The sequence below is a fragment of the Musa acuminata genome, chromosome BXJ3-2 (assembly GCF_036884655.1).
Source record: "Musa acuminata AAA Group cultivar baxijiao chromosome BXJ3-2, Cavendish_Baxijiao_AAA, whole genome shotgun sequence".
NCBI classification, from domain to species: Eukaryota; Viridiplantae; Streptophyta; class Magnoliopsida; order Zingiberales; family Musaceae; genus Musa; species Musa acuminata.
Genome location: NC_088350.1, coordinates 20,368,293 through 20,378,465, shown reverse-complemented (window position 1 = coordinate 20,378,465; position 10,173 = coordinate 20,368,293). Strand labels below are relative to the sequence as shown.

Sequence of the window (10,173 nt, the reverse complement as noted above, 5' to 3'; positions counted from 1 at the left end):
AATCAAATAATCATTCTAACATCACAAAATAATTATCATTATTTATTAATAATAAAAATTTGAAATTAAAATACCATATCATAAAATTATAACAATCTCAACATCAAGATTTCAAAATATGAATCAAAGCTACTTAAAAAAAAATAATCTTACCTCTCCTCGACTATTCTTTCATCGATATCATCTCTTTGGAAAATCCTCTCCTTAATCCTTCCATTATTAGGCTCGGTGAGGAATGAGAGAAGAGTATTCCCCTTTATATAAGAGAAGATGATATCTCCCCAAAGGATAAGTAATAATTTAATTCTTATTTTTAATTTATTTTTTTCATTCATAAATAAAAGAGAGAAATATAATATTTATTTCTTATAGTTCACACAACAAAATGGAATGTAAACTATTTACTTCCTAAAAATCAAATCACACATTCGGAAATAAATTAATTAATAATTTAATTGATTAGTAAAATTCTTAACTTATCCATATGATTAAAGAAATCAAATTTAATCATTTCTTTAACTATAGTATACATACAAGTTAATAATAAAGTAATACATCATTTATATAAAATAATTTATGTTAAGGAAGAAATTATCAGTGATTACAATTATTCCCAAAACTAATGGCGCGCTGTGGCTTCAATATATATATATATATATATATATATATATATATATTTCTGGATTTAAAAATGGCGCGCTGTGGCTTCAATCTTACCGTTATTTGGCGGTGCTTTCTCCCAACTATAAAAGCTGTAACATTTCCCTCCCCTTCCCTCCGGAAAACTAGGGTTTCCAATCTCCTCCCCACCTCAACTCCTCCTCCATTCCCTCCCCTCCGCTAATTCATACCCACTTCCACCCCGATTCCTTCTCCTCGACCTCCCGCCTTCCTCCAAGTCTCCTCCCCGCCCTGGTTCTCGATCGAACCTGGGGTCTGCATCCCGATCTCCTTCGAAACTCTCTTCCAAAGATGTGATTTTTCCATTCGTTTTTTGGTCTGTCTTCTTGATTAGTGGGGTTGGGCCTTTTCCTTTGATCGAGGGAGATGGAGCAGGCGTCCCCCCAGCTCAACCGCGTCGTCTCGCGGCAGCTCTCCGGGGGCTCCGGGAGGAGAAGCGGTCGGTTCACCTTCCAGCGGAACCGCTCCTTCGATCATCGGCTGAGCAACGTGATCCGGTTCAGCTTCGGGCGGCAGTCCTCGCTCGACCCGAACCGCAGGAGCAGCAGCCCCGCCAGGGAGGAGCTCACGGTGCCAGAGAACCTGGATTCCACCATGCAGCTCCTTTTCTTGGCCAGCCGAGGGGACTTCAAGGGGATGGAAGAGCTCCTCAGGTGCGGCGTCGATGTGAATAGCATCGATCTGGACGGCAGGACGGCGTTGCATATAGCGGCGTGTGAGGGGCATGTCAACGTCGTGAAGCTGCTGCTGAGCTGGAGAGTCAACGTAGATGCCAGGGATCGATGGGGCAGCACGGTAAAAATCCCACCTTTCTGCTTATGATTTCTCATTTGCTTCCATGTGTTCATTAGTATTAGGTCAGAAAAACAACGAGCCTTCGCTAAACCTATTGCAAGCGACCCAAATTGAAGTAGTTCATGCTCTTCGGTGATATCTGATTTAATTTGGGGATTTTACACTATATAACAATTTTGCTGCATAGTAGGCTGCTGCAGATGCCAAGTGCTATGGCAATGTTGAAGTCTACAACATCTTAAGAGCTCGAGGAGCCAAAGCTCCGGTATTCTTTCTGGTCCCTCTAAGACATTTTTTTCTTTTAATTAGGAGAAAGAACCTCCTAATTTTCTTTCTTGTTAATTCTGCAGAAAACCTGGAGGACTCCCATGGCTGTGTCAGATTCCCAAGAAGTTCCAGAGTATGAGCTAAATCCAGGGGAGATACAGATTAGACGAGGTGAAGAGGCCCTAAAGGCATGTTTTCGTCACTTTTTTCCCTGCGTAACCACCTTGCTTTGAACAGCATATTCAGCATAAATTCTACTTATTTTGGGGAACAAAAATTAGTAGTTATGATCTCCTACTTCGCATCAAGATTTCATCTAGTTTCTGTACTTTGGATGGAACAACAGAGTGTTTGGTGAGAAACAGAGTTTGACTCTATTGCGACTTGTAGTCTGGCCAAAAAAGGTGCCCGATTATACATGTGAGTGCTATGTGGCTGTTCTTCTATGCTAGTGAAACTTGATATATGTTGATCCATAACAGGTCAATATGGTATGCAAATAATGAATTTAGTGTGTTGAATAAGGTACTGTTGTTGCAGCAAAAATCATTTCTAGTGTTTGAGCTTTGATTTCTTGATTTAGTGCATTCCAACTCTTATATATTTTCATTGTACAAGCTGAATTTATCTTGCAATAGAACCACACTGTTATCCGTATGGATTCCTCGCATATTGGTTTGTTGATGCTTCTTTAAGTCATATGATGGTTTATCTGATTAGCAGTTGAAACTTTACTTATTTCTTTGCTCAACATTTTGTCAGGGTACTTATCAAGTTGCTAAGTGGAATGGTACTAAGGTTTCTGTGAAAATCCTTGACAAGGAAAGCCATTCAGATCCAGACAGTGTGTAAATTCTTAACCTACTTTTCTATTCTTTAAGATAGCTGTTATTATTTGTGCAATAAGAATAGGTGGCCAACCATTTTTATATTTCAGAAGTTCTCTGGATCAAATTATGACTTGCTTCTGTCATTTACATGTGGCAAATTCAATGTTGTATTTATTCCACTAATGACCACCTGATATTTCAGCATCACTTCTGTTCTTGTATATTAGACTTCACAAAGTGTTACATTTAGTTTCTTGCATCCTCTCGATTCTTTGTTCTTACACTTTTTAAGATGTTTCTCATCTACAGAAATTCTTTCAAGCATGAGTTGAATCTGTTACAAAAGGTCCGGCATCCTAATGTGGTTCAGTTTGTAGGAGCTGTAACCCAAAATGTACCTATGATGATTGTTTCGGAGTATCAGTCAAATGTAAGTTATTTATGAGTCCAGTGTGTTCGAATATTTCTGTACCATCATGTTTCTTTGCCTCATGGTTTATATCCTTTTTGCCTTTCTATATGAGCCTCTTAGTTCTAATTGTTGTCTCACCACAAGGTTATCATAATATTTTATCCACGAGGATTCTTCATTTTTTCTTGATCATAATGTCTGGAGTATTTTCGTTGAAATTCAGGGTGACTTAGGGAGCTATCTTCAAAAGAAAGGACGTCTACAGCCCCATAAAGTTCTTAGATTTGCTCTTGAAATTGCCAGGTAAGTCATAACCTACTTTAAAGACTGTACAAAGCTAATAGTAAGTTCCTACAATTGTTTGCTATAAGTTTTGGAATTAATAATTCATCATATGTTTTATTCAGAAAATTGGATTTAAGACTTTGTGGAAGCTAGTGATGTCACCGACTCTGTGGATCTTTTCTCTAACATAGTTGCACCCCCACCAATCATTCAAGTTTTAGTTGATGTTTAAGAGATAATGTGTAGTTTTCCTTCAGGGCAGTGAAGTGCTACACTAACAAGTGTCCTTTTTCTTGTCATGACAAGACTAAGTACATCTCCCTTTGTTTTTGTTAACATTTTACCTTCATTTGATTTATAATTCCAGTCTTCGAATGAAAAAGGATCATGGTTAGACACTAGCTGCAAATATGATACTCCAAATTTAAAAGTTTATCAAACTTCAAATTCCATTGGCCACAAGGTGCTTGTCATGATGATGAAGGAGCTCGTAGTGCACGTCACTTCAGCCAATGTGAGTCTCGGGAGGATCACTATATATAGCCTTACCTTTGCAAGCAAAAAGATGTCATGTACAACTACAATATTTAGTTAGAAAGAAGTAAAGGTCACATATTGTACACCTTGCAAGAGATGTGATGACAACAATTTATGGTGTCAAATGAGCTGAGAAGCAAAGGTCACATGTGGTACCCCTTGCAAGAGATGTAATGACTTACAATTTATGGTGTCAAATGAGCTGATAATTAGCACTGTGATTAACAATAAACAATAAATAATAATTGTAATTAACTGTGCTTTAAAAGCCAACAATGTAGTTAAGTATCTAGTAAAATATCCCTAAAATAAGGTGGATTCTTACAAGTTGATATCATCAAAGTCAGTGTGAAATATACTAACTGCTCTTGTTTGATTGCATGTCTCTAAATTTGTATTGAAGACCTCTACTTTTAATAACATGGAGGGCTTTATTGATGCTGTGGTTGTTGTTTCATATTCAGGGGTATGAATTATCTTCATCAATGTAAGCCAGAACCAATCATTCATTGCGATTTAAAACCAAAGTAAGATGAACCAATGAAGATGTGAGCTCATTTTCATGCGTATATTATTCTGCATCAATGTTTACTTATTTGTTTTTGTATTGTACTTTAATATTTGAAATTTGGTAAGGTGCCAGAAATATCTTGCTCGATTGTGGGGGGCAATTGAAGGTGGCCGGTTTTGGATTAATGAAGTTATCAAAAATTTCATCTGATAAATCAAAATTGGCAGATTCCAAAACTAAAATTAACAGCTTGAGTAAGTATTGCTTTCAGCCAAAATTGCACAGTTTGACAGGAAACTTTCACTTTTGAAGTTTAAAAATTTATTTGTACACTGTCATAGACTATGAAGTGATTCTTTGCCATTACTTAGACATCCATGAGGTAATTACAGTCGGTACATGTTTGAATGCTATATGTGTTTCTTGTCCTAAAGACTGTTCTTTAAGCTCCATATGATAGATATTATAGCAGGTATTGTTTAAGAATGCTATATGTTCTTGTTTGTGAAAAATGCTTGTGTGAGTATTTTCTGTATTACAACGGGATACAATAATTTAATTCCACAGATTATCAGTGATTGGCTTGATTGACATCAACAATGATGACTTTTGTTTCTTGAAATGCTAAAGTTGTTTACATGTTTGGTGGGTAATTGTTCCTTTAGATGATAGATAAAAAGCATATAGGTTGAAGAAATTGATCAAACTACTCCTTCACATTGACATTTATGAGAATGGCATTCTTAAAAATTAGTTCCAATCTTCAATATTCTTAGTTTCACTTTAGAGAAAATAGTCTTTTTAGAATAGTGCCTCGAGTCCTTGGCTATGTTAGTAACTTTGAATCTATTTGTGAAAAGAACTTCATAGAATTGGAAAGGATTGACATGCTTAATCCTTGAGAGACTAGTATTAAGAATGACTAGTATACCGCAAATGATGTTACAATTCTTATGACAAGAAAATTGATTGAGGCAACATTAGAATTAATTAAGTGTGACAATCAGATTCTTATATTGGATTAGACATTTTTTTTACTGTTAGATTGCGTTAAGCTGAAATCTTTTGCATCATGTATTTATCAGTATCATCTCTCATTATCTTCATTAGAATACACAATAAGCTCAATTCATATTGGTATCTTCTAAGAGTTATCCAGATTCAGCCAATTGCTTGGCCTTATATTCATATATTAGTTGGAAAAGACTAGAATCGATAAACCCAATCAGAGTTAAAAAGGAGACAATTTGACAACCTTGACAGAAAAATAGGAGACAAAACAAAGTTTAAAAAGAGACACATGACTATGACCCCGATATAGAGGAGATGGTAATACTGTTGTGTTTGTTATTCACTGAAACCATTGTATACATAGTTCACATTGTTGTTAATTTTATTGTTAGCTGTTGGTCAAACAGAGAGGAAGTATTATCAGGAGAGAAAATGAGAGGATGAAGTGAAATCCTTAAGAAGGCTATCTGTTCAAATTAAAATTTGAATTGAAAATCCTAAAGAAGGACACTCTATTTAAATAAGTTTTTTTACTGTAATAGTCTTTGCATTACAATCAACACTGAGATACAATGGGTTGCATCATTTATCTTGAACATCACAAGAGGATATATTTTGAATCTTTTGTTTTTATTGGACATATGTGTTTTTTTAAGAAAGTCAAATATTTCATGAAGTTTTTTAATGTATAATTAATGTTGTTCCTATAATCTTTTTATCATTGTATTCTTTATTTTAGATTTTTTTTGGCTGCTTTTGATATCATTGTTTCTATCTGATCGATCTTACTGATCCCAGTCATGTAATCCCCTTTCAATCCCAATTACTGATGCTGGTACCAATCCCTATTCTGGCCTCTCAAAACAAAAAGATAGCTCTTTTCTTTTATAACTTGGGAAATTATCACATAGAGCAGAACAAATAAAGTTTCATGTTAGCTACTGGAGCTTTCAGGAGCCACACTTCAACACTTGTTTTAGCCTAATTTATGGGAGTGCTGTCTTTAAACACTCCAATGGATGATCATACAGGAAAAGCCACTAGGTTGAATGGTATCTGTGCCTGCAAGGTCATGGTGTTCAAGATTGAAACCCTTCCAAAGTTGAAAATGGTTTTCTGCATAAGTTTATGCATTTTACTAGTGAAAACAATGAGTGAAACTTATTTCATATCGTCAGTGAATAATTGCAGACCTTATTTGACAGGAGCATAGAGCATAGGAGAGATATTGCTTGTTACAAATCAGTAATCTTACAGTTCAAAGATTACACTTATTTTGGCAGGCTTGTACGTGGCACCTGAAATTTACAAGGACGAAATCTTTGATATGAGCGTTGATGCATTCTCTTTTGGTCTCATTCTGTATGAGGTTTGTTGAAGTCTTTAGAAGTATTTTATCTGCACAGTTTGGAATTTAGTTTTCTGCAACAGTCTTTCTTAAAATTTCTTAAAATGTTAGTGATACGAGGAGAGATAGAGGGAGAACTAGAAAATTTTTATTAGAAACTATAAATAAAGATTTAGATATTCTCAATTTAACTAAAAATATAATTTTTTATATAGGTCAATGATGACAAGAGATTCATAGTAGCAGTCTTCTTATCATCCAAAAAATGACTTGCAGTAAACAAGAAATATAGCATGCAACTCATTGCCAGTTTATTAGTAATGATGAAAGCTTGTTTCAATCTCTAGGGAAATGCATAGGTATTATATGTGAACCATGATCCAAAGTATCTTCTTGATCATGTTGGTTAACTGGTACTTACTATCAGGTAGGTGGCTTGTTCATTCTGTTTTCATCTATTTGAAATATTTGTGTCAATTTCCTTGCCATGGGATAATATTTTGGATCATTTCCTGCTTTTTTTTAACAAATTGTATGTCTTCATTTTACCTCTCGATTTTGGAACCTCATGTAGTAGTATTCAATATAAATTATATTAGTTGATTAACATAGTTAAGATAATTCTGTGGTAATTTTCATCAATTTTATGGGTTGGTTCTCATTTATTGATCTAGAGATCCAAACACGGTTAATTTCCTCACTTGATGGTTTCAGATGATCGAAGGAGCACCAGCTTTCCACCCAAAGAGTCCAGAAGAAGCTTCAAGATTGATTTGCTTGAAAGGCATGAGACCTCCATTGAAGAACAAATCTAAAAGTTATCCTCCAGAGGTTAAGGAGTAAGTTTGACTTATTAAAGTTCTTCTAAACCAATGTGATTTCTTCCATAATATGCATATATAATTTCTGAGAAATATGCTTCAAATAAATTCAAATTATTTAGTAGATATTATCTTCTACAAACAAATAAAAAACCTGAAACCTTAGCATTTGTCGTGTATTACATGCTAGAATTCACGAATCAAACTACTAAATAGCTTATCAGGTTAAGTATTCTTTAGGTTTTTCTGCATACATGTATCCCTCCCTTAGACTTGTGGCATATGCATTAATGCCCAACAAATTCCATGGCATTAAAGTTGGTATTTGTGTCCATGCCTTACAAAACATAAGATATTTTTATGTGCCCCCCTTTCTATCACTTCTTAAAACATCTTTTTTCCATGTAATACATTTAAATTCTTGGTGTGTTTTTCAGAAACTGAGAATTTTAGAACCTGATGTGTATGAATATTTGCCATATTAATTAAATGTGGAACCAAAAATTATGTGATCTTTTGCTTCAAAGTATTTCTCTAGCTTAGGAAATGTTAGTATTATATATCGCTTCTTTTCTTGATCTTAAATAATTGATGTCTTAGCTTCACTATAATCATATCATCCTATTATTTGTTTCAATAATTTAAGATCGACTACATAAAAAAAAAAACAATATATTGGTAGGAGATCTGTTTATCAAATCGTCTGTTTATCATGGCAGGTTGATCGAAGAGTGTTGGGATCCCGAGCCTATTGCGAGACCGACCTTTTCGGAGATAATTGTTCGACTTGATAGAATCTATGCTGCCTGTTCTAAGCAGCAGGGAAGTTGGAAAGAGACCTTTAAACTCCCCTGGTATGCACTCATTCATGTACTTCAAGAAGATGAGGATTCATGTGGGAAAATATATGAGCATTCTTGAATATTTCTTATGTTATTAATGAGAAAGTGATCATGTAGTTTCTCTATTGATAGACAGGTGAAGACACCATGCATTGACCCCCTCCACACTCCTTAGCTTTGTCCACTAGATTCATTTTTCTTAAAAAAAGAATTATGATTCATTCCTTTGGACACTTTACAAAAGAAAGTTAAGCCTTTTATGGGGATCTTTTTTGAAACAAAATAGTGCATTCGGTTGATCTAGATCAATAGCACAATTCTCTCTCATCTAGTTTTATAACTATTTGTCCTACCTTTACTATTATATTGGGTATTGATAGGCATGTATTTTGCATAATTGAATATATAATGCAAGACATATTCTTGAATAAAATGCTTAGCAAGTATATGTTGTTTTTCCAACTACAAACTTAATTACAAGGCAAAAAAGTTCTTGTTATTATTTAAAAAAGAATATAGCATAGAATTGGTCTTGGATAACACTTGGATGAAAAAAAAAAAAAAAATGCTTTTTATCTTGTGATCTATGTTTTCCCTGTGTTGCACCTAATATATTATCAGGTTTAGTCATCAACTACATATTTTTCCTAAACTTTGCTAGTTGGGTACCTCTTCATCTCATGTATGAATCCAAGAGCTCCAGGTAGCTGTTTGAGGCTTTCTTAAGCACTCATTATGGTTGTATCCACAGTCCAAACATAATTCATCTGCCTTTTTCCAGTCATGCTGTTGTAGTTGGTTACTGTCTTTTGTTTCATTTGACAAGATGTCATCATTGATTTGCAGGAAATAATGAGAAAAGGTGGAAGGCCTCATCATGTTTTCCTGCAGATGTACATGATAAACACAACCATCTGCTACAGTGTACATTTTCTTGTTCACAGTTGAAATACACAATTGAAGCATCATCCTGTGTACTTTTTATATTCTGATTCATATTTATTGTTGAAAAAAAAAAATGACATTTGAGATCTCTACACAAATTTTTGATCTGTGAGGAATGATAGCACCAACTCATCCTTTTATTTAAAAAAAAGCTTATGAATCCTCACATGTTGCTTAGCCATTTACCAAGTTATTATTTCTCTATACTCACATTAGTATTTATAATTTTCAAGGTTCTGATATCATACGGTGTGTCGATATTTATCAATTAGTGCTGGTGCACACCAAATTAAAAAAATAAAAAAAAAATTAAAAAGAACTACTAGCACATGTCTTATGCAAAGTTGTCTATACGGTAAATATTATCCAATATTATATTGTAATAAGTCGTATTATAAATTTTGGTATAAGTTAATAACCTTATAAAAGAATATTTTATTATATCTAATCTGTTGATTAAATCATATACTATGCAAAATTAGCCAAAAATCATACAAAACAAGATTATTGGACAAATTATTGCAAATAATCTTACTAAAATTCTTATTCCAAGTCTATAATGAAAGCAATCTTAAATGCCACAATTAAAACAATCATCATACAAGTCAATGTGATGGATGTTTTTGTCAATAGTGTTTGTAGTTTCTTCTTGGCAACTTTAAGAAATTTATTTTGCTCTTTGTATATTTAGATTCACCTCAACAGAAATACATACACCATCAACTCAAGAAGCCAAATGTTTAGAGCTCCTATACAAGATAAATCCTTAAAGATTTAGCTAAAAAATACAAGAAGTCAAATTAGGATTATTTGGATTTATGTGGATTGCAAAAAAGAACAAAATATTGGCACAGCAAACATTTCAAGGAAAAAGACACTTGCATCCAA

At 34.1% G+C, this 10,173-nt stretch overlaps 1 protein-coding gene across 2 annotated transcripts; it reads left to right on the top strand.

Annotated features, from left to right (window-relative positions):
• The first annotated feature begins 803 nt into the window (after positions 1-803).
• On the top strand, positions 804-9,451 carry LOC135582789 (integrin-linked protein kinase 1-like). 2 transcript variants are annotated; one of them, XM_065137838.1, is made up of 12 exons: positions 804-1,476; positions 1,667-1,741; positions 1,827-1,931; positions 2,506-2,591; positions 2,883-3,003; positions 3,209-3,288; positions 4,272-4,334; positions 4,451-4,572; positions 6,613-6,698; positions 7,392-7,516; positions 8,218-8,352; positions 9,187-9,451. In XM_065137838.1, the coding sequence occupies exons 1-12, from the start codon at positions 1,048-1,050 to the stop codon at positions 9,191-9,193; spliced, it is 1,434 nt and encodes a 477-aa protein (XP_064993910.1). In that variant the 5' UTR covers positions 804-1,047; the 3' UTR covers positions 9,194-9,451. The 2 variants fall into 2 exon arrangements, with proteins under 2 accessions (XP_064993910.1, XP_064993909.1); XM_065137837.1 differs by lacking the exon at positions 9,187-9,451 and having other exon boundaries at positions 8,218-8,791.
• Positions 9,452-10,173: the final 722 nt, after the last annotated feature.

What these genes read in the sequence shown, in the direction of transcription:
- LOC135582789 (XM_065137837.1), top strand. Translation starts at nt 1,048, where the DNA reads ATGGAGCAGGCGTCCCCCCAGCTCAACCGCGTCGTCTCGCGGCAGCTC. An exon ending in CATTGCGATTTAAAACCAAA is followed by an intron (nt 4,335 to 4,450) that starts GTAAGATGAACC and finishes GTAAGGTGCCAG; the next exon opens with AAATATCTTGCTCGATTGTG. An exon ending in TTGGTCTCATTCTGTATGAG is followed by an intron (nt 6,699 to 7,391) that starts GTTTGTTGAAGT and finishes TGATGGTTTCAG; the next exon opens with ATGATCGAAGGAGCACCAGC.